The 24,173-nt window shown below is 46.6% G+C and overlaps 1 protein-coding gene across 1 annotated transcript; it reads left to right on the forward strand.

Moving 5' to 3' along the window:
- Positions 1-1,343: 1,343 nt before the first annotated feature.
- Positions 1,344-24,069, forward strand: ttc28 (tetratricopeptide repeat domain 28). The gene is made up of 32 exons (XM_088281140.1): positions 1,344-1,506; positions 2,037-2,345; positions 5,078-5,225; positions 5,296-5,568; positions 5,820-5,950; positions 6,216-6,437; positions 7,019-7,207; positions 7,577-7,673; positions 8,170-8,366; positions 8,432-8,585; positions 8,667-8,838; positions 9,073-9,241; positions 9,306-9,466; positions 9,889-10,377; positions 10,474-10,666; positions 12,355-12,688; positions 12,809-12,918; positions 13,003-13,132; positions 14,643-14,882; positions 14,949-15,096; positions 16,250-16,390; positions 16,747-16,882; positions 17,051-17,733; positions 18,230-18,477; positions 18,995-19,119; positions 19,322-19,399; positions 19,855-20,008; positions 20,734-20,810; positions 21,292-21,421; positions 21,495-21,602; positions 21,814-22,315; positions 22,553-24,069. The coding sequence occupies exons 2-32, from the start codon at positions 2,085-2,087 to the stop codon at positions 23,757-23,759; spliced, it is 7,407 nt and encodes a 2,468-aa protein (XP_088137266.1). The 5' UTR covers positions 1,344-1,506; positions 2,037-2,084; the 3' UTR covers positions 23,760-24,069.
- The last annotated feature ends 104 nt before the right edge of the window (positions 24,070-24,173 follow it).

Here is a 24,173-nt window from a genome sequence, read left to right on the forward strand (position 1 = left end):
ATATTGAATTGACACCAGTACTAAAATGTCCCCCCTTAAAGACTCTGTAGTGATTTAAGGGTTTTTTTGTGATGAGATTTATGACAAATTGGCATGCCCCCTTTTGGAGATCGGCTTGTCAGTTTTTTTCTGGTTTCAGCGTCTACGTCACAGCAGGGAGGCAACCGAGAAATATTGGTTGTTCAGTTCTGTTGTCTAAAACGGCGACCAATTGCCACCAGAAGTCGGGGACAAGTCCCTGACTTCTCACCAAAATGCAAACATTTATAAAACGTATTGCTGGTGAAACAGGCACAACATACTTTTATATTGTAACGTGATAAAGATTGAATCACACAAAAGACTCAATCCACAAAGAAACTAATGAAAATAAGTAGCAGTTCTTTCAAATGCAACCTTGTCATCACATCGTGAGGGAAGATGGAAGTTGTTATGGAAGCCCAACAGTTGTGGCGGTGGCAGAGTGTGCCCATGACACAGGAAATTACTAAATATTAATAAATAGATGTGACTAGTTGAGATTAAATTCACAAATATACAAAAATAACTATGAAATATGAATTCAAAAACATAAGCAGGGAGAAAGATAATATATTAAGTACATTTGTAACTGTTACACAAGCACAAAAGATCCAGTGAGGAGGCCGACTCCACAGTGGAGTGTGGCTGCATTGGAACGCATCATTTTCAGGTGAGTGGTGTATGCGTAGCTCGGAACGGCCTTGGTGGGGGTGTGGGGGAATAAGTCAAGATAACGCTTGTAGCTTTAATTGTAGTAAAAAATGACCTACGACCAACGACCTACTTGCGTTGTGTTTGTGTTGTAGGTATTAGTGCTGCAGTGCCAAGGAGAGAGCGGAGTGGGGCGCGGCCATATTTAATACTAAAAGTATACTTTTTTTTTTTTTAAAGTAGTCACTTATTTCCTAATTGCTCCAAAACGAATAATTACATTTAAAAAACGATAACTAATTGAAATTTCCAGATTAAAAAAATACAAACTGAGCTTGTTGGTGAAAAATGGACCATCTCGACTGGATAATTCCTTTAATAATTAAATGCTATAACAAGTTTCCAGTCATGTAAAATAATACACAGTATATTTCCGAGAGCCATGAAATGTTTGCGCTTTTTTAAAATGAACGAGTATGTAATATACAAAGACTTAACAGGAGAACGATATATGTAACGCGTTTGCGCTTTTGTGGGGTCAAACTTCAGAGTGACGTCACCACCTGCTGGACATGAGGTAGAATGCAGGCTACTTCCACTTCGCCCCTCACTTAAATTACGTCATCACAGAAGAGCCTCACGCACATTCGCGCTCACGCGCAGAGGGGAAAAGAGGTGAGCTCCGCCAAACATGGTGCGCTGGTTTCGTTTGGATTGTACTCGGGGAAGAGTCGAACCACCACCCCGAGCTCCGGCCACTGTTATCCAGCTCGAGAACTCCGCGTGAGTGAGGGGTAGTAGATGGAAACTTCCTCAACTTTCAGGGAGAACAAGGTGAGGACGTGCACGCGCAACTTCTCAAGTCAAAATGTTCTGATTGGTCCAAGGGACAATTTGCACTCCTTCATGATTTCATTGGCTGTATTTTAATTAAAACAGAGAATTCCTTCGCTCTTCTGTCTTTTGTTTCACGTTGGCGATAATGTTTTGCTGCGCAAGCTGGATTTGTGACGTCACAATCCAGTAAACAATTTCTTGTTGAAACTGAAAAATTGCGCGTGACCCACCACATCTGCATAACAAAGAAAAAGTGACAGAAAAAAGGCAAAACCAGAAAAATTCTAAACAATCTGCACTTACAGAGGAAAAGTTTAACATTGCAGGTTTTAACTCAGTTACATTTTTAAGTCATTTTCCAATTATATATTTGTATTGTATCAGTTATGCTGTCATTATTGTTTATCAATGTTCAAATCGAATGATCAGGCCCAAACATGTCACACCTACATTTTAACAAAAATCTTAATATCTGACCTGACTTTCCTCCTCAGTTGTCGTTATTGGGCTCTCGCTTCTCCTTGCAGCCGGCAAGCAGGCCGTAGTCATTATCCTCATAATCGTCCTCAGCCAGCATGAACAAAGGGGTGGGGCTACCTCAAGACTTAGGTCCGAGCAACTGCGACATGTTGGATGGCGTGCGTGGCTGTGAGCAGGCCTGCCAGCAGGGGGACTTTGCCCAAGCGGTGCTTCTGTGCACCCAGGCTTTGGACACGGACCCTCTCAACTGCGTGGTGTACAGCACCCGCTCAGCAGCCCACCTTAGCTTGGGGAGCTACCGCCAAGCCCTACACGACGCCAACAAGGCCCGAGCCATCAACCCTAAGTGGACGCAGGTACGACCTCAAAAGTCCTGATTGCTGCAGTGATGTAAAACGGACACCAGGGGAGCCATTTACCCCAACACCTGTGTGACATTTGCAAGAACTAGACTATAGTGAGACCCACGGACTATTTTGCGCCAAGTAAATATGTTTACTTATGTTAAGGAGTTTCAGATAATAATAATATTGCCTTTATTAGTCCCACAATGGGGAAATTCGAGATTCGAACCCAGGCCTCCTGGGGAGACTGGGTCCTGAACGCGGCGCCTTAGACCACTCGGCCATCCTGGCAGCCAGACATACATAGTGCTTTGCCGCCATTTTGTGGCATGTAGACACCGCAGAATTTTGTTTAAGTGAATTGGGGTACTTAATTTGGACAAAAGCAGTGCTTTGCTTCCATTTGTGGCATTTTGGAGCCAAAGAACTTGAACTGTTGAAGTGAATTGAAGAGTTTAATTCGGACAAAAGTAGTAATCTGATGTCATTGTGGAATCTTGCCACAGAACAATGTTGAAGTGAGTTGAGGAGTTTCACTTGGGCATGAGTTGCACTTTGCTGTCATAAAGTGGTGCCAAGGAACTATGTTAAAATTATTTGAGGAACCTAATTCGGACAAAGGCAGAACTTTGGCACCATCTTGGCCCCTTAGGAGCCCTTACTCAAAAGCTTTTGCGGGATGCCACGTTGTCGTGGCAATAAAACACAACTGCGTTTGATAAAGCATTAGCACTGACAAAGTCGCAAACAGCATGCAACTGACCCAAGCTCAGTCATTTGTTGCTTCGCTAATTAGTCTCTTTAGCAAGGTCACATGACATCACAGACTGTATCAAATGGTGTTCGTGTGTGAGACAGAAACTTGACTTCCTTCCTCTGTGACAGAGAATGGACGGAAGTGTCTACTTTTTTCTGCTCTGGCACTTGGCCTTGGTTCTTAAAGACAATAACAGAAGCAGTGTTCCTTTGTGTGTGTGCGTGTTGCGTGTGCGGGTGTGTGTGTGTGTGTGTGCATGCATGCATCTGAAGCCCAATCTTTTGATTAGCCACAGTGAGGTCAGAAAAGAATAGAAACAAGTCAACAAAAAGATTTTGCAAAGTTTCTTTCCACTTCATTTCTTCCCACTGACTTTGCTTACACAAACACCCGTACACACGCATGCACGCACACGCACACGCACACCGAGCTTGTCATGGGAACAGAGGTTAGTGGCATGCCGCGCTGACCTCGCCTGCGTGTGTTTTGTGTGGAAAGCGCCGCAATGCGCTGCCTCGGGCCCGCCCTGTCATTACCGCTGGACTGGCATCGCATTGGCAACCCGATGCAAGACGTCGGCCGGTATGAGATTGGAAAGTTGGCTGTGGTGGCTGGGTCGCCGTCAGGCACGGGTCCAGGCGGCTCAACCCAAGTCTGGCTCACGATCCTCAACCTGAACTCATGCGAGGGGAACCACGCAACCAATTTTCAAATATCACTTAAGCAAATTCATCCATACATTGTTTTAACACTCGGGTGAGATGGAGTCCATCCCAGCTGACTTTGAGTGAGAAAAGTTGGGGTAACTCCCTGGACTGGTCGCTAAACTAAGACTACCTTGAATCTCTTTACACTTGAATTTGATGCTTTCCAGCAACTCATGACGCCCTTTGTGACATTATCATCATCCAGTCACCCAATCTGAGCTCAGTGACTTGACCTCTGGGGTAACAGTTCTGTAACATGACCTCTAACCCTGCATGAGACGGACCCTGTTTGAGACGGAGACAGAGACACAGAGACAGAGACAGAGAGAGAGAGAGAGAGAGAAAGAAAGAGACTGGGGTGGGTCTTGGGGTAAGAGTATCCCGCGCAGCCTATCAGGTTTCAGAGGCGGTCATGAGTGAGCGCTCGCAGATCCTGAGTGAGTGTTCAGGTGATGCGGTGGCTTTGGAAGCAGATGAACATGTGACGCTGAGTTTGACATTGTGACGTTGTAATTGGGCAAACATGATGAAGTGGCAACCCCGCAGGAAGGTGAGTATGAGAAATCATTGGCATTGCACTTGCATGCCTCCAAAGAAAAACATATAGGGAAACTCCAGGCAAACATTTTCTTTGCATTTTCTCTCCCTCCGCTAGTCTACATACGATATTCGGACTCATATTGCGTTCATGGAATAAGAATTAAGCAGATTAATACAAACGATTTCATCATCCACAGGTCGCTGTGATTTTGTTCTGTTTATTAAAATTGAAATCAAGGTGCCCTCGGCCTCGCATTTCTGACATCATGTGAACAAACCTGCAAAACAGATGAGCTGTGACGTTTGTAATAGAAGTCTGAGGGCATTTTGACGTCAATTTAGTCCTCGTAGCCATCGGAGCATAGTTGACATAACGGCAAAGTCTGTGTCAGACCGAAGTTGACATCTTTTCTATGTCCTGTCGAAGTTGCATTGGATCGGAGTCAGTCTACTCATAATCTGCATCAGACTAAGGAGTCTGCATCGAATCAAAGTCGTAGTTTGCGTCACATCACAGTCGGCAGTCTGCGGCGTCACATTGTAGTTGCTATCAGGTCACAATCAGCGTCACGCGGTGGTCAGCATCCGGTCCTAGCGAGCCTCAGGTTATAATCAGTGCAAATGATGGCATCAGGTGAGACACCAGCTGCTCTGCAATTTCATTACTTTACTTTTTGCTTTCATTGCTGTCAGACCAGGTGTCGACATGTACGTGATCATTTCATTTTCATCACCTGCAGGCTTACTTGCGCCAGGCGGTGGCGCTGCAGCACCTCGGTCGTCATGGAGATGCCCTGGCGGCCTTTGCCTCGGGCGTGGCTCAGGACCCAAAGAGTCTGCAGCTTCTGACGGGCATGGTGGAAGCTGCCATGAAGTCGCCCCTGAGAGGTAAGTTCGTCTCCGATTGGACCACTCAACACTTGAGTTAACCACCAATGACCCCCCCACTCATCTCTAGATTCTCTGGAGCCTACTTACCGCCAGCTGCAGGCCATGAAGCTGGAGCGCAGCCCATTCATGGTGGTGTCACTGGTCGGACAAGAGTTGCTGACACACGGCTTTCATGTCGCCGCTGTGGAGGCGTTAGAAGCGGCACTGCAGATTGGCACATGCTCACTGAAGATGCGCGGCTCCGTCTTCTCGGCGCTCAGCGTGGCATACTGGTCACTAGGCTCCATGGAGAAGAGCCTGGCCTACATGCAGCAGGACCTGGATGTGGCCCGCACATTAGGTAAGTGTCAAACCAAGTCACCATCAGGTTGTAATCAGTGCCAGGTTTCATCCAGTCAGCTGAGTCAGCTCTAAATCAGCGTCAGGTGGTAGTCATGCTAAGATCATAGCGAGTCAGGTCCTCGTCAGTCGAGTTATAGTCAAGAGTCTGTGTCAGGTTGTAATCTGCCTGAATGTGGCCTGTACGCTAAGTGAGCGTTAGCCATGGCAAGATGGCGAATATAAACCGGTGCTGCTTCATCTTGTCCACAGGTGACCAAACGGGCGAATGCCGTGCCTATGGTAACCTTGGCTCCGCCCTTTTCTCCAAAGGCAGTTACCGAGAGGCACTGGTCCATCACAGACAACAACTGATTCTGGCCATGAAGCTTAAGCACAAGGAGGTTTGTGATCATGTGTTAGCATCAACCTGCCCGCCAAGCAATGCTGCTGTGAATGTTAGCCTATTTGCATGCTGCTAATTTAGCTGCTAATGCATTTAGATTTGAATGCTAGTGCTTTATTATTTATTAGATCATTTTGAACCATTTACTTCGAAAGGACAACATTGGTACATATCTACCATGTCAATTTGTCTGCTAAGGAAGTAGCTCAAGATAGCATAACTAGCATGCTGATTGCTAATCGTGACTGGTGTACCAACCGCAGGCAGCGTTTGACGCCCTCGGTGGTTTGGGCCACGTCTACATGGTCATCGGCGACTACCCCAATGCGCTAGCAAGCCACAAGCAGTGTGTTGCGCTGGCCAGACAAAATGGCTGCCAGCTCTCCGAGGCCCGCCAGTTGGGCGACATGGGTGCTGTATACACCGCCATGGGGGATGTCACCAGTGCCCTGCGGTGCCACCAGCAACACTTGGACATTGCCAAGGTGCAACCCATTACAACAATTATCTTCTGTGATCAGCCCTGAAAACGACTGCAAGTTAGTGGACTGAAGTTAAAAAAGTGACACCCTATAATGTGTATGAAGTTATTTCCGCTCATTCACAAACAGAGACACATGCACAGATGATTGAAAATGTTTCTCCAAAATATGGTGAGGTTTTAGGTAAGGACAATCCAAATGACAGGTGGTTCTGGTTTCCGAGTCATCCTGAAAGAGTTCTCTTCTGGAGAGGAGGTTCTAGTCTCGAGAGCTTTTAGCCTCAAGAGAATGGTCAAGTATTCCCAAATAAAGATTCTAATCTCCCTCAATCAAGTCATGAGCGGTTGTAGTTGGAAGAGAATAGTCTAGTCCCAAGGTTCTAATGGCGAGACAGCAGAGAAGGTACAAGTCCAGGGAAAAGGTTCCAGTTCCGAGAGAAGGCTTTAGTCCTGAGACATACATAACATAGGTTTCGTCATGAGGTAAAGTACTAATTCTAAGTGAAATGTCGAGTCCTGTGTTGTTTCTTTGTTGTGACTGGATGAATAAGTGGCATTAACTTTTCACTACATCTCTTTTGTCAGACTCTGGAGAACCAGCGCGAGGAGGCTCGGGCATACAGCAACCTGGGCAGTGCTTACCATTCCCAGCACGACTACGACAAAGCTTTGTCGTACCACACCCGAGTTCTGAAGCTGGCTCAGGACCTTGGAGACTGTATCATGGAGATGAAGGCCTTCGCTGGCTTGGGACATGCCGCCCGATGCTTGCAGGTCGTTTATTTTTTTTTCAACAACATTAATGTACGTAGGTTCTTATCAGGTCATGATCATCCGCAAAAGTTGAATGGAGGTAACCTCTTCCTGGACATTGAAATTGCAGTTGTTCTTTTTTCTCCCCAAAAGTCATACTGTCATGAGATTAGTTGTTTTCAGCGAGAAAAAGTTCTAATATTACGAGGAAAAATAATTTTTTTTCAAGAAGTTAAAAATCTAAATTTTACAAGAATCAAATCAACAAAATATTTACTTACAAGAGTAGATTTGTATTTTGGGGAGAAAACAAGTCCTAAGAATAAGATAAAAATTTGATTTGAATAATCCTATTCATAACCATGCGAGAATAAAGTTGTACATGCTCAGGACCTGGAGGGGGCGCTGCGGTATCATCAACATCAACTGGAAATTGCTGAGGAGCTGCAGGACTCAGGGGCTCGAGGCCGAGCTGCTTCCAACCTGGGTACGTGATTCTTTGCTTGAGACTTGACACTCATGAATTGCAAATACAAGCGGTCCTCAGGTTACGCGTTACTCAACTCATGTCGTTTCGACTTTCTGACACTCGAGTCTCGTCCGCCATTTTGTCTTAAGACCCATGGTCTGAGTGTTTTGCAAAAAGAAAAAAACAAAGCAGGATCTTCTAGCGATTCTGGTCCTGCCCAGAGCAAAGCCATTACGATGAAAATTAAAATGGATGTCATCAAAAGATATTTATTTAGAGATTGAAGGCATATTAAAGGGTTCATTCATTCTGACTTACGTGGAAATTCGGGTTACATCACCAGCGTAGGAACGTTACTTGTTTGTAACCCAAGGACCTCCTGTACCCGCACCTCTGTTGTCTTAAATTGTCACACAAATAAGTGGAACAAGTTGGAGTGAAGCCAACATAATATGTGGTATCGAAAACAGCAAAATCGAGCCACTATCATAACTCAGTGCATCCTCCACATCAGGCATCATCCACCAGATGCAAGGTGACTACGAGGTCGCATTGACGCTCCACAAGACTCACTTGACCTGCGCCCAGGAGCTGGGTGACTACGCCGCGCAGGGGAGGGCCTACGGCAACATGGGCAATGCCTACCATGCCATGGGCCTCTACGAGCAAGCCGTGGGGTTCCACCGCCAGGAACTGAACATCTCCCTGGAGGTGAAGCTCCTTGGAAGGAGTCGCTCCCTGTGATGAGGAACACTGACCGACTAAATGTGTTCCAGGTGAATGACCGATCGTCCCAGGCTTCCACACATGGCAATTTGGCTGTGGCCTACCAGGCGCTGGGTGCTCCAGACCGGGCCCTTCAACACTACCTACATCACCTGACCATCTCACGAGAGCTTTGTGACATTCAAAGTGAAGCAACAGCCTTAGGCAAGCCACACATGAGCGTCAGCGATGGTAAAAACGACACTTTCTGCTTCGACTGCTTCCATTTTGTCTTCCATTTTCCAGCAAACCTGGGAAACTTTCACAGTCGCAGTGGTGACTACGAGCAGGCGTTGCCGTACTACCGGCAGTACTTGCTTCTTGCTCCTCGACTTCGGGATCTAGAGGGCGAGGGCAAAGTTTGCCACAATCTTGCCTACTCCCACTTCTGCCTGGGACAGTACCAAGACGCTGTCAGGTCAGAACTTCACTTCAATTGACCTATTCTGAACGGCAAGTGTAACTTTAATTGCATGGATTCCCACGCTTGAAAAGGGAAGGATTTGACCAGTCTCATGTTTCACTCTGTTTTGGTTTTATTGACCAGAAACAGGCCTATGTTGGGGCGTCACGGTGGGCACAAATTGAATTGTCACATAAAAAATGTACTTTAGACGCACGCCGCACTTGCCTTCTTTTATCTACTTCCTAGGTACTACGAGCAGGATCTGGCCTTGGCCAAGGACCTACAGGACAACCTTGCCCAAGCCAAAGCCTACTGTAACCTGGGCCTGACTCACAAAGCCTTGGGAGAGTTCAGCAGAGCAGAGGAGTGTCAGAAATATCTGCTCCAGATAGCACACGCTTTGAAAAACAAACAGGTAAGCCTTCATGTTGGAGTCTTCACAAAAAAAAAAAGAACTCTCCCTTGTGTTGTGTTTGTAGGCTATCTTCAGGGCTTTGGGCAACCTCGGCGATGTCAGTGTTTGTCAGAAAGATCTTCAGGGAGCCGCCAGCTTCTACCAGCAGCAGTTATCTTTAGCTCATGAGCTCATGGATCGTAAGATGGAGGCAGATGCCTACTCAGCTCTTGGATCAGTTCACAGGTGAGAAGTTCAGTGAAGACCTCCACCTACCTGCTTCTCCTTGGCTATCCTGAGAATCACTCCCAATCCACGATACTGTAAAGTGGCGCCTTGCCTTCGCGACTCATGTTTTGCTTTATGTTTGCTAAAATTGGACTTATGAACGAACTTCCAAAATGCCTAAAGAATGTCAGCTCTTGTAGCTGCAGTCCAGTGCCTGAGTTCTGTTAGTCATATCTGCATTGTCTGTTATCTACGATCAGATCCCACAGTGTTGAATTTGTTGACCTCGTGATATTTTCGGTCGCAACACTTGCGACATTTTTTCATTTTGCTGACGAGTCAGCTGTATAGTGAACTATATAACAAATTCTTTACCGGAACTGTGGAGTAGGTAACGAGTGAATGATTGCCAAAACAGCCCTTTATTCCATTCTCTTTAGGTTGCTTGGCCAGCTGGACACATCCTTGTCCTTCCACAGCCAGGAACTGACCCTGCGCAAGGATCTACACAACCGTCGGGGGGAGTGCCATGCTTTGGGTCGCCTGGCTGGCGTACACATGGCCCGGGGAGACTTTGACACAACCCTGCAGTGCTACGAGGCTCAGTTGGGCCTGGCGCAACAGCTCGACGATGCCCGGCTGCAGGCCCAGGTCCACGGGAACATGGGTATCGCAAAGATGAATATGGGCCACTTTGAGGAGGCCATTGGGTTTTTGGAGCAGCAGCTTGCCATGTTGCAACATTTGAGTTCCAGGGAGGGCATCCTGGATCAAGGGAAGGCTTACGGGAACCTAGCAGACTGTTACAACGCCCTGGGAGACTTTGAGGAGGCCATTCGGTGCTATGACAAGGCCCTGACGGTGGCTCACAGTCTCAAGCAAGTTCAGGACCAGGAGAAAGCCTACAGAGGACTTGGCAATGCTCACAGGTACCGTGCAAGAAAATCAAATAGCATTTTTGGGAGTAAGGCTACAAAGGGTTAGAACACTTCCGTTTTAGCCATCGTGTATCCTGTCCTGCGCAGGTCGGTGGGCAACTTGCAACAAGCCTTGGTGTGCTTAGAGAAGAGGCTGGTGGTGGCCCATGAGCTTGGAGGGGCACTACGTGGGAAGGCGCAGGCGTACGGAGAGCTGGGTGCCCTGCACAGCCAGCTGGGAAACTACGAGCAAGCCTTGTCCTGCCTGGAGCACCAACTCAGCATTGCTCGCTCAGTCGGGGTGAGCGATGGTCCTCCTTTCAGACACTTCATTGCTTGGTGTTGTAAGCAAACTTCACAACAGCCAGCCACCGTCGGTACAAGCTGGTTCTCTCGCAGAGAAAGAACAGGTCTGTTGTGTTTTGTCCAGACATTTTGTTAAATGTCTTGAATACTATACAATACAACTTTATTTATATATCGCATTTCACAACAGCTGGAGCTTTAACAAAGCGCTTTCCATGTGGTGTCATAAATTAGCGGGAAATTAGAACACAAATTAAAACACAGGAACACATATACAATAGATATCAGAAGAACAACAGAACCGCGACAGTCTCATGTTGAGTTGAAAGCTAAAGAATAAAAATGTGTCTTTGAGAGAGTTTTAAAAGTGGATAGGGAGGGGGCTTGCATAACATTTCATGGAAGACAAAAAGAAGGACCGGCAACAGAAAAGGCACAATCCCCCCTGAGGGTGCGCTTAGTCCTCGGCAGTATTTGGTTTGCAGACCTGAGGCAGCGGGCAGGTGCGTAGGGGTGGAGGAGCTCAGAGAGGTTACGCAGGGGTGAGGCCATTTCAAGATTTGAAGACGAATAGAAGTATCTTAAAGCAAACTCTGAAGTACACTGGGCGCTAGTGAAGAGAGGCCAAGTTTGGAGTTATGTGATCCGTCTTCCAAGCTCCTGTTAAAAGATGAGCAGCAGCATTTTGGACCAGTTGGAGGCGCTTGAGGGAGGACTGACTGACCCTAAAGTAAAGTGCATTACAGTAATCTAGCCTAGATGTAGAGAAGGCATGAATTACTGTTTCTAAGTGCCTCTGAGAATGAGAGGGCTTCCTTCACCTGAGCCAGCTGCCTAAGATGAAAGAAGCTGGATCAAACAACAGCACTGATTTGTCGATCTAATTTAAAATCACTGTCTAGTTTAAAACACAAGTTTGAGACTGTTGGCTTTAGGTAAGATGCCAGGTCAACAGGGTTGATGTAGAAGGGCCACTGGGACTGAAGACCATAACTTCTTTAGTGACATCCAGATTTTGATTTCTTCTAGATAGGACAAAAGTGGTCTCAAGGAGAGAGCTTCTTTGTTGCTCAGCGGGACATTGTTCTGACTGTTATCTGCAGAGCAATGGAAGGAAATTCCCTGTTTTTGTAAGATGGAACCTAGGGACAGCAAGTATAACGAAAACAGCAAGGGCCCCAAAACAGAACCTTGTGGAACACAATACGACAAAGGGGCAGAGCAGGACCAAGGCGAACAACAAAAGGTCCTGCCAGTCAAATGGGATCTAAACCATTTCAGAGTGCTACCACTAATGCCCACCTAGTGCTGTAAACGAGCCAGAAGAATACTGTAGTCCACCGTGTCAAATGCTGCAGTTAGCTGACAACCAGTCCAACGTGTACCACGCCTACTGCCCGAATAAAGGTGGGATAGGCTCCGGCATGCCCTCGAACCTTATGAGGGAAAAGCATTTTAGATAATGGATGGATGGATGTTGTGAAGTTCACTGTCGCCATTTAGTGCCAGAGTGTCTGATGCTTACGTGTAAGTCAAAGCCCAAAAAATCTAACATAAAAATCAAACAAGTGATGCGTGTAATTGTGAAAAAAAACTCTTTAATAGTGCACAATGAAGCCGAAAACTTAACATCATTTACAATCCAGGCTCCGAAAATGACACCAAACCCACTTTTCTCGTCAGGACAAATCCTTGGAGGCAGAGGCCAGCGATGTGCTTGGCGGAATTTACCAGCTGATGGCTGACTATGAGACAGCGCGGCAGTGGCACCAAAGAGCTCTTGACATGGCAGAGCAGACTGGATGTGGGAGGAACCAAACACGAGCCTACGGAAACCTGGGAGTGACCTATGAGGCTTTGGGCAATTATGAGAGGGCTTTGGTTTTCCAGGAGCAACACCTTAGCATGGCGGCGCAGACCAACGACTTGTTGGCCAAAACGCTGGCATACGGCAGCCTGGGGAGGATACACCATGTACTGGGCAACTACACGCAGGCCGTTATGTACCTGCAGGAAGGTAAGGAACTTAACGGCAATACCTATAACTGACCACCGGCCATTACTGTATCAAAAAATCCGTATGAAGTAAGTTGGGAATGATTGGCTGACTGTCAACGCAGCTATGGTTTGCTTTCAGGTCTTCGCCTGGCTGAGCAGTTGGCCCTTAGAGAAGACGAGGCCAAGATATGCTACCGCCTTGGTTTGTCTCTGTGGGCTACTGAAAACCTGGAGGCGGCCCAGCAGCAGGTCTGAAGCGTACACACCGCAGTGGTTCTTGTAACAACATATCGATTAGAAATGGTGAGAGCGGATTGTTCTGTGTGTTTCCAGCTGTACAGAGCATCAGCTCTCTTTGAGACCATTCGCCACGAGATGAGGCACAGTCCGGACTACAAGCTCTCCTTTTTTGACCTGCAGACAGACTCGTACCAGGCTCTCCAGAGGGTCCTTGTCAACCTGGGTAGGCAATTATCTTCTTACAGTGGCCCGCCATGCATTTGATACCTGGACCTTCAGTGGGGACTCACCCGACTTAATTGACCTCTTAAAACACACGTCGCAATTATTTAAAAAGAGAATACTATGCAAAAATTCAACAAGAGCATGAAGCTGCGCCGCATAGCGCTTTCCAAATGGTGTGATATAAATTAGCGGGAAAGCCAAAAATGGTACTCAAGTAAAAGTACTGTTGCTTAGTAGTAGAGTTAGTAGAAGTAAAAAGTAGTCATCCAAATAATTACTTGAGTAAAAGTAAAAAAGTACTTGGTGAAAAAAATAATCAAGTACTGAGTAACTGTAGTAACAGCTGATTTATTTTTGTATATTTTATAAACAACCGTTCAATCAACAAAAATATAAAATAATCATCCATCCATTATCTGGACCGCTTCTCCTCACTAGGGTCGCGGGGGGTGCTGGAGCCTATCCCAGCTATCTTCGGGCATTAGGCAGAACTGGTTGCCAGCCAATCACAGATTAAATAATCATCTTCAGGCAAATCAAAGTCTATCCAAACAATAGAATACATTACATTTAAAAAAATATAGCTTAAAATAATCATCTTAAGGTAAATTCAAGTACTTTAATTCATAATGGAAAAATAATAGGAAAAATAAAAGGAATAAATGTAGCGCTATACGGACTATATAATTGAAACATCGTTTACAAGCTCTCTGGATAATTATTGTTTTAATCTTGGCGGATTGACGTTGGTAACTGTTTTGCAAAAGCAATATTGCTTTTGAACCAGTGGAGTGTTGTGGATATTCTCCCCGCTGCGTGTCGTGACAGATAACAACCCAGGCTTAAAAAATCCATGATCCACTAGGTCTCAAGCCATATTGCTTAAAAATAAGCATAAATAAATATACTTATAGAAGAAATGTTATGACAAAACATTTGCATTGCAAACATTGCAATTTTAGGAAACTTACCGCTAGTTGTTTCCTCAAGTTTGATGTTGAGTTTGTTTAGGCAAACAAAGTATAGTGTAGCTGGTGTTTCGCAGCCTTTTTAAGGGGAACATGCTTTTGATGTGAGGCCACGGGTGTTCCTCCTCTTCTGTGTCCGCATTGTCGGCATTGCTGAGTGACATTTTCGATCCGTTCAGTCCAAAAATCCCTTTTTGCCGCTGCTGAATTGATTATGATCATGTGACGACTCACGAGAATGCAGGGCTACGTCTGATTGGTGAAACACAGTCACTTCGAAGAACCTGGCGGAGCTCTTTCTCTGACAAAATAAATGTGCCTTTCTCTGAGAGAGGGACAGATGCGTACGTACACGGAGGGGATTTAAGTAACAAGTTCAATGTAGCAGAGTAAGAGTCCAGTTTCTTCTTCACAAATCTACTCAAGTACGAGTAAAAAGTATAGTGATTGAAAATTGCTCCTAGAAGTACACCATTTCCCAAAACTGACTCCAGTAAATGTATCGGAGTAAATGTAACTCGTTACTACCCACCTCTGCAGGCCGCCATGAGGAGGCGCTGGGCGTAGCAGAGCGCGGACGAACGCGTGCCTTCACTGACCTACTGGTGGAACGGCAAAAAGTACACCAGCAGGTACACCAGCAGTCACTAGGCTCGGAACAGTGTGCCCCGGTTACGGTGGAGCACATCCTGGAGACGGTCGACTGCCAAAAGGCCATGGTGCTATACTTCTCCGTGGTGGGAGGCTTCCTGTACAGCTGGCTGCTGGCCCCTGGCTCAGGTAGTCAAAAAAATATCACACTTGAAACGATACAACGTCTCACCACACGTCATGGTGATGCCACAGGCATTGTCAAGTTCAGCCAGGCTCGTCTCGGAGCTGACGCACTGGAGTCCCAAGATGGTTTGAGCTTGCAGGATGATGGTCCGCTCTTGCTGGAGCAGTACGTCTGCAACGCCAGACAAGTTCTGGGAGTTGACGGAAACCTCAGCAGGTAACACACTACACCAGTGGTTCTCAAACTTTTTTCAGTGACGTACCCCCTGTGAAATGTTTTTTCGGCCAAGTACCCCTTAACTCTCTCTGCAAGTGATTGGCAGGGATTAACGAGAGGTGGCACGTAACAAGTTGGGTCGAAGCATTCTAGGTTGGGGGGGAATTTGGGTTTTTAAAATACTGATATTGAATAACCTAATGAACATAAAATTCGTTTTATGGCCTTATTTTTTCTTGAATATTATTTTTTTTTTTTTTAAGATTTTGTTTGTTTTATTTCAAATCTTGCGTACCCCCTGGAGTTCCTTCAAGTACCCCCAGGGGTACTAGTGCCCCCATTTGAGAACCGCTGCACTACACAACTTTACTGGGTAACTAACACAGGAACTATGATCTAAATTTAGGAGCAGCTTTCTTGATCAAATCATGGTAATGTCTATTCAGTGGTTCCGGAAGAGCAGGTCCATCAGGGTGCCAAACCTCAGATTTAGGAAATGCAATCTGGATTTCGTGTGGAATCTGCTCCAGGGGGATGTGGCACCTGATCCTGTTTTTTTTGTCCCTGTATGTCCGGTATCAGAGTCAGCATTGTTGGCAGTTAGTCAGACTCGTTTCTGGTGAAGGTTGAACTCCATCAAGGTTGCACTTTGCACAGATTCTCATCATAATGGACAGAATTTTCAGGAACAGCAGAGGCGTAAAAGCATTCCGGTTTGGTCTTGTGAAAAAAAAAGTCCAGAGTCACCCCCTGGAGGGGAGGCGCCATATAGTTTGGATTGAGCCACTGGTTAAGGATGCGTCCAGAATGTCTCCTTGGTGAGGTATTGTGATGATGTCTCGCTGCGAGCGGGATCCAGAGAACGCCGAGGACATCCTTCGAGATTATCAGATGGCTCGGCAATGTTGACGATTTCCCTTGAAAAACTAGACCAAGTGGCTGGGGAGAGGGAAGTCTGGGCTTCTCTTCTTAGTTTAGTGCCCCCATAATCTGACATGGAATAAATGGAAGCTAGGTGGAGATGGTTCTTCATCTGTTACAGGGGCGCAGTCTCTTCCATTTTTGTCTTTCTTCTAGCACCATTAGCAGCATTAGGTTGGATTTTATTATTCTTATATGTAGAAGTATTCTGGAATATAATATTCCCTTGCAGGCTTAATGCGGGCAGTGAGACAGAGAGCGAAGCTGGAGATGTTCCGGAGCGACACTTTGACGACCTCAGTGACAGATTGAGCTCAGACGACGACCCCAGCGGCTATCTGCGCATGGTGTCCAGGAACAAGATCTTCAACAGGTGCATCCTCCTTTTAGCAGCTAGTTTATCATGCTAATCTGCTGACAAAAATTGCTTGTGGAAGGGATTAGCTGTTTTGCTGCAACTGTTTGTACTTCACACGTCCAAGATGGAATCCTGACATTACTTAATCAGATGAGTCAGTGCCAGTGTCTGGCCCCAGATTTCCACGGTGCGGTCACTTACAGGGTGCATCTGCTATGCCTTTGATTCTACCCCAAGAACTGGCAAAGTTGCAGGTCAACTTTGACTCTCCATTCCGTAGCAGCACCTTACACACAGGCTAACGAGCTGGAAATAGTTTGGCTTCGATGCAGAGTTTGCAAGTGCTTTTTTGTTTTTGTGTTGGTGAACAGAAGCTGCCGCAGCGCGAGCAGCATCAACAGCGTTTCTTCAGTGAGGCACGCCTCGCCTTCCCCTGCCTGCCTGCTCGGTATCGAACCTTCTCCTCTATGCGCTCTCTATGACTTGCTCATCGCGCCAATGGAAGCGGTACGTATGCGGGACGACAAAGGTGGTCAGTACATTTAGCAGTGGTGGGAGTAAGTCATGTTCCAAGTTTGAAGGAACGTTCAAGTGTCAACCTTCAAGTTTCAGTCCTGAAATTGGGACTTGGTTCTGGCTCGAGTAAAGTCAAGTCATTTGTGTATTTTGAATCAGGCCTTGCTGCATGGAGGTGGGCTGGCGGGCCGACCACGGCAACTAGTTCTGGTCCTGGAGGGTGACTTGTACCTGGTGCCGTTCGCCTTGCTCAAAGGTGGCTCGTCCAACGAGTTCCTCTATGAGATGTTCAGTCTGCTTTGCGTGCCGTCATTAGCAAGCCTCCGAGCTTCCGGTAAACATTCTCAGCCCAGTGCCCCCTTGCCCGACTGGGATGCTAGCTCAGCGGCCGGTGTGGTGGGGGCGCCCCGCCTGCCATCCGGCCTAATGCGCCGCTGGTTGTGGGGGCCGCTACCATCGGCCCAGGATGAGGCTCTGTGTTTGGGAGAGCAGCTGGGGTGTCGCCCGCTCATCGGTGCCAACGCCACAAAAGAGAACGCCATTGCCGCCCTCACACGGGCGCAGTGTGTTCACTTCGCCACTCACGTCTCCTGGAAGCTCGCCGCTCTGGTGCTCGCCCCCAGCCGGGAGCGAGCTGACGCCCAGGAGGTGGAGGGAGGCCGGAGGATGATTGCTTCAAGTGTGGAACGCCGTGATGGAACGAGGAGGGGTAGCGAGGATGTAGACTGCGTTGGTGAGAATGCATGTGAAAGCGTGTGCAGCGGTCCGCCGCTTCAAGACTTCCTCCTCACAGCGGCGGATATCTTGGAACTTGACTTGAGTGTCAAGATGGTGGTCATCAGGTCAGTGGTTAAGGTTTCTGTTCCCGAATGTTCTTATTTCAGCATCATCAGACATCCCTTTATTGTCATTGTACTGTACTGTACAATGTACTGTACATAAACATAGTTTTTTAGTAATTGGATTTCGATTAATTGCACAGCCCTAGTATTAAGGTGTCTAACTAATATTAATATTAGGTCTTCAAACCAGGGTTGGGGTTTCAATTCAGGGTTTTAAACAACTACCAGTGTTTCAAGACAGGGTAAATTTTTGTTGTAAAGATATAAAATATAAAGAAATAAAATTTGTACATTCTAAATATTAATTCATATTAAAACAAAATGGACAAGGAAAACTAGAGGGTTAGTTTTTAAACTAGGATTAGGATATGAGTCAAGGGCTTCAGACTAAAATTAGGGTTTTTAAATAGGCCTTGAAATCAGGTTTAGGATTAGGATTAGGGTATCAAAATGGTTTTAGGGCGTTCTGGTTTCAAAGCTGCTGCCCATCTCCCAGGTTGTACCCCGAGTGTGGCGTGCAGCTGACGAGTGACGGTTTGTTGGGCCTGACTAGAGCCTTCCTGTCGGCGGGCGTGCGATGCGTATGCGTGTCCCTGTGGCCCACGCCGCCGCCCGCCGCCAAGCTCTTCATGCAGACCTTCTACTCGGCCCTGCTCAACGGTGCACCCTCCAGCGCCGCGCTCAATAATGCCATGAGGACGCTACACGACAACAAGGACTTCGCACACCCCTCCAACTGGGCAGGTGACTGCAGTCAAAACCCTAATCCTCCTTTCAAACCCTAACCCTGGTTTGAAACCCCAACTTCAATCAGAAGCTTCTTTGAATCCCTGCCTTGAAGCTCTGACTAACCTTGGCTTCATGTTTTAATTCAAACCCCAAACTTGTCTTTTAAAGTCTTCATTTGAAAACCTAACTTGTGCTTTAGATTGTAATTTGATAGGCAGATCCTTGTTTGAAACCCTAACCCAGGCTTGAAACCCTAATCCTACTTTGAAACCCTGAACCTGTTTTGAAGCCCTGCTTTGAAACTCTAATCCTTTTTTGACACCTCAGGCTTGAAACCCTTACCCTCATTTGAAATCCAAACCCTGGTTTGAAACCCCAACCTTTGATTTTTTTTTTTTACTTTAATTTCAAACCCTACTGGTGATTTGAAACCCTAATTTGAAACTGTAATCTTATCTTGAAACCCTCTCCGGCTTGCCCTCTTTGATGCCATGCTTTAAAATCAAGACAAGTGCTATGTGTCATTGCTCAGGTTACCTTCTAATTGGCAGCGATGTCACAGTCAACGGACCCGAGTCTGCGCTGCGACACGCCCTGGCGGAGGTCCTCCGGCAAACCGACCGGGCCAGGGACGCCCTGAGGGTCCTCCTGCACCTGGTCAGAAGTCAAGCCGTGTGGCGTGACGTGACGTCGCGTGGAGTGACGTGACATGATTTTCGTGATGTGACGTGGCATGATGTGACGTGACTTGACATAACGTTGTATAATGTGGCATGCCGTGATGTGGCGTGATGTAGCATGCCATGGAGTGTGACGTGAATCCTTCTGAATCATCTGATTCTACAAAAATTAATTGCAGGTGGAGAAGTCTTTGCAGCGCATTCACAGCGGCCACACTAACCCTATGTATACTTCGCAGCAAAGTGTGGACAACAAGGTGTGCGGCTCTGTTATTTTTTTGTGTGCGTGTGTTTTTGTTGTTGCATGTTTGTGTGTGTGAGTGAATTTGTGTTTGTTTGCTTGTTCGTGTGTATGGTTTTGTGTATGTGTGTTTTTGTTATTTTACATGAATGTGTGTTTGTATGATTGAGTTTGCTTGTTTGTGTGTTTTTTTTTTTGTTTTGTTTTTTTACAATTTGGTGTCTTTTTGTTTGTGTGAGTGAGTTTCTGTTAGTCTGTTTATTTGAATTGTTTTTGTGTTTCTTTTATATAGTGTGTTTGTGTTAGTTTGCATGTTTGTGTTCTTGTTTTGTGTGTATTTCTGCCAACGTGTGAATATGTGTGTCAATGTACCCTTGTGTGTTTTTGTCCATGTGGTTGTTTTGTTTTTGTGTGTTTGTGTGTGTGTGTTCAAATGCTAACCTTCACTTGTCTGTTGTGTAATGTTTAAAGGTCAACGGCGTACGCGGATGGCGCTCTCTATTGTCGGCGTTGGGATTCCGTTTCGACGAGGGTGGTTCCGGCCTCCCCGCTGCTGTCTTTTTCCCCAAGTCGGACGCTGGAGAACGACTGCAACGCTGCAGTCTCACCATGCAAGCCCTGCTCGGTACTGGGCTCTCAAACCACAGTTAAGCTTTCAAATTTGCCCATTGAACTTAGGTTCAGGTTTCAAAGCATGGTTTGAAACGAGGGCTAGAGTTGTGAATTATGATTTGAAGCCAGGATTGCAGTTTCAAGCGAGGGTTAGTTGCTGTTTTTGAAGTTAGATCCTCAAGCTATGGTGTTAGGGATACAAATGCGTTATTGTGTCAGTCGTCTTTTATGTTTTTGAATGACTGATTAGGTGACACATTTTTAAAAAGTGTTTAATTAATCGAGGCCGGAGGTGGATTTTAGTTCGGCTCACCTATCAGCCCTCGTGTGTGTTTGATGTGGTCGCGAGGCAGCCAAAAGTTCATCTCAAACTACTCAGCCAAATGGACAAAAATTGCCTCAAAAGCGCCACTCCCAACTGTGTGTACTTACTTGCATTGGGTAATCTTCTTTTGAGTTTTCCGTGTGGTCTCTGAGGTCCACACGAAGGTGATTGGCTCATGTTACGGGGTGAGTGACAATTTTTATGAATATGGGTGGAGGAACGAGGCCGTAAGGGTGGGGGACTGACCGCCCCCCCCCCCCCCAAAAAAAGGGTCAAGTGCCCGGCTCTGCAAAGCGTTTCAAGATAGGTTTATGTATTTCCAATTCATGTTTGAAGTGAGGGACAGGTTCTGATGGAGGGTTTCAAGAAAGTGTTACAGTTTCAAGTTGCTGACGTGCTGTTTTTGTGTTGAGGTATGAGTGCTGCAGCACTTCAGGCTCTTGGCAAACTGGTGTCAGCCCCTGAAGCAGGAGAGCAACTCACACACAAGGTAACCAACAGCACGTTGTTCACATTTGCTTGCCAATGATTTTCCCTGAGGATCCCTCTCAAATACTTTATCTATATATCCTTTGCAACAACTTTTCTCTTCCCATTTTCTTTCCCCGAGTATCCTTCCGCACATCTGTCCTTCAAGATAATTTTCAATGACTTTCCTTAAGTACTCTTGTAAATTGCTTTCCTTATCCTTCTTAATGACTTTCTTTAAGTATCCTTCCTCAACGTCTGTCCTTACATTGCCTTCTCATTAATTTTCCTGAAGAATTCCTGTCAATGAATGTCCTTACATATCCTTCTCAGTTACTTTCCCTAAATATCCTTTTCAATTTCTCTCCCTGAGAGTCCCTCTCTATTACTTTTCTTACGTATCCTTCTCAATGACTTCCCGTAAGTATCTTGAACAACTTTCCTTAAGTAACCTTCTCTGTGACTTTCTTTATGTATCCTTACAAATTACTTCTCTTGTGCAGCTCCACCAGGTGCTGCTACAGCTGCAGTCATGTGACGGCGAGCTCGACCAATCATCGGCTGCCATCCGAGCGTCCCTCAGCGTGCATGCATGGAGGCTTCCGGGCTGCCACGAGTTCCTCGCTGCGCTTGGTAGAAACAACACAAAGTAAACGAATAAAGCCCATGACATTATGACAACACTTCCAAAATGTTTACTTGCCAGGGTTCGACCTGTGTGAGGTTGGTCAGGAGGACGTTGTGTTGAAGACTGGGAAGCAGGCCAGCAGGCGTGTCATCAATTACGCCCTGCGGTCACTACTGGCACTCTTTGGTGAGAACACCTCATTGTGTGTTGCCATTTCATTTCTTTTCTGTGTGAAGGGTACCCACGCCGAATGGTGATCGACTGGCGAAAAGTTCAGATTGACTGTCGAAAACAATTCAGTTTCTCCCACCATATCCAGGGTTCAATGCTGACCAATCCGGTAGTGTAGTGATTGAGCCCATCATGTGTGATACGCTTCTTCTGTGTTCTGTTTTAGACTCCACGGATCTTCCCAAGCATGTGAGCATGTATAGCTCCTCCTCTCTGGAGTCGCTCACATTCTCTCCGTCCACCGCTCAGCACCCATCTTTTCCCGCCTCGCCAACTTGTCCTTCCTTCCCAACCACCATCTGCCCGGATGTACTGTCCAGCGACGCCATCTCCATCTATAGCCTCAGCTCGCTCACCGCCTCGCTCGGCTTCTTGCCACGACCCGAGCCCGCGGGAAGTGATGTCGTCAGCCAGTGCGCTCAATCGCAGGTGGGGGCAGAGATGCCTCGCCGCTCCAGGCCAATGACCAATCAGAGTAAAGGGGAGGCGAGCGATGAGGACTACCAGGGCTACGCCATCATTAGCAGTGAGCCTCTAAGACAAGAGGTCCGTGACACACCAACTGCAGGACACCACCACACCAAAAGGGGCAATGGACGAGGGTCCACCTTTACTTCCACAGCAGCGTCTCCGAACAAACAGCCACCGCCAGAAGTTCCTGCTAAGCTGTGAGTTTTGGACTATGCCACAAATCACAACTGTTGTCTAAAATTAGTTTGCAGATAATTTACTTGTACAGTGGTTCCAGGAACAACTACATTCGGTGCACTTTCACCTTTCAACATTTTCTGAATTGTGTCTATCCTCAAAATTCAACACAAAACTCTCCATAAATGGGGATTTAGGATGTTCTCAAGCTTTTAAACCTGACTCGCTGATTCCAATTTAAATATTTTTCTTCGCAGTTCATCTCTTAAAATGAGCATGACACCCAGCAAAGGGAAGATAAGAAGCTCAGAGTCGGCCGTTAGCACCATCAGGTCCCAGGAGGAGCGGAGCATACCGGTGGGACAGATGGACCCGCAGGAGCTGGCTCGCAAGATCCTGGAGGAGACCCAGGGCCACATGCGAGCTGTGGAGAGCCTTCAGAAGGCCCCCGGGCGGCGCTCTCTCTCGATGCCCAGCACGCCAATTCTCAGAAGAGGGGCACGTACCTTTCAGCCATCTGAGACCAGCGCCTTCACCAGACCGCCAAGTAGGACGAGTCTCAGTGCTATTAACCTCAGTCCTCTCTCTCCCAGACCACCATGCCGCTCCTCTTCCCTGCAGAAGCTCGCTGCGCCCTCGTCTCCCAAACATCTCAATTTACCTGGAAAAGCGTCTCAACTCAAACCTTCAACGAGCAGTGAGTTTCACCTGAAACTACCTTTCAGAGAGTCCCACCTCAAACCTTTGCCTCAAGGCGAGTCTTCCCTCACACCATCAACTGGGAGCGAGCCCTTCCTCAAACCACCTGGAAAAGCGTACCAATTTAAAACTTCATCTGCCATTGAATTGCATCCCAAAACTTCACCTGGCAGCAAGTCCCACCCCAAACAGGCTGGCAGCCACTCCTTCCACAAAGCTTCACTTCACAGTGAGTCCCACCTCAAACCACCTGGCAGAGATTCTCCCAGAAAAACGTCACTTGACATCGACACCAACTTCAAACCTTCACCTCACAGCCAGTACCACCTAAAATCATCTTGTAGAAAGGCCGACTTCAAACCACCTGGTAGAGAGTCACGCTTCAAACCGTCACTTGACATTGAGTCTCACCTAAAAACTAAGTCCCATCAGAAACCATGGGGCAGTGAGTCCCACATCAAACCCTCCGTTTCACCACCCCCTACCCCGATTACTGTTTCTCGCTCCAAAGGCTTCAAGGAGGCTCGCCAACACGAAGGTGTGGCCCCCGCCAGCCTTCTTCCGGGAAAGAACATGAGCACAGTGCAGAAAGACGTTCTTGGTCTGCTGGACCTTTCGCTGCAACATGAGCCCGGTGAGGGTCTGAACCATCTCCAAGGTGTGGACGCCAAAGCGCCCTCTGCCTCGAAACTTTCCAAACGTACCAAATTTCCTGCTGGCTACAAATTTCTTGGAGGGCATTTTTTCCATTCTTCGAAGTGTTGACAATGGCACCTTGTGCCAAGTTGATTGAGTGAACCTGATGTTCTGAGAAGGTCGGGGAGATGTGATGTGAAAGGATTGGTTGCTAGGTAACAAATGCTGGTGTGAGTGAAGTGGACAAGAAGAAAGAAAACTATTGAGGATTGGATTTGAGTTAAGATGTGATATATATATATATATATATATATATATATATATATATATATATATATATATATATATATATATTTCTGTGAATTACATTTCTGCAAATAATTTTAACACTTTTTTCATTGCCAGATTTGATATATGTTGTCGTTTCCAATTTTCTGTCATTATTAAAACATTGAATACATTGTTTAAAATAATAAATCCTGCCTTGCAACTGTTAATATTTACGGTAGAGCGAAGCGCTGCATATTGGCGGTTTGGTTGCAC

Source organism: Idiotropiscis lumnitzeri, chromosome 18 (genome assembly GCF_059441095.1).
Source record: "Idiotropiscis lumnitzeri isolate Australia: NSW breed Sydney's pygmy pipehorse chromosome 18, RoL_Ilum_1.0, whole genome shotgun sequence".
NCBI lineage: Eukaryota > Metazoa > Chordata > Actinopteri > Syngnathiformes > Syngnathidae > Idiotropiscis > Idiotropiscis lumnitzeri.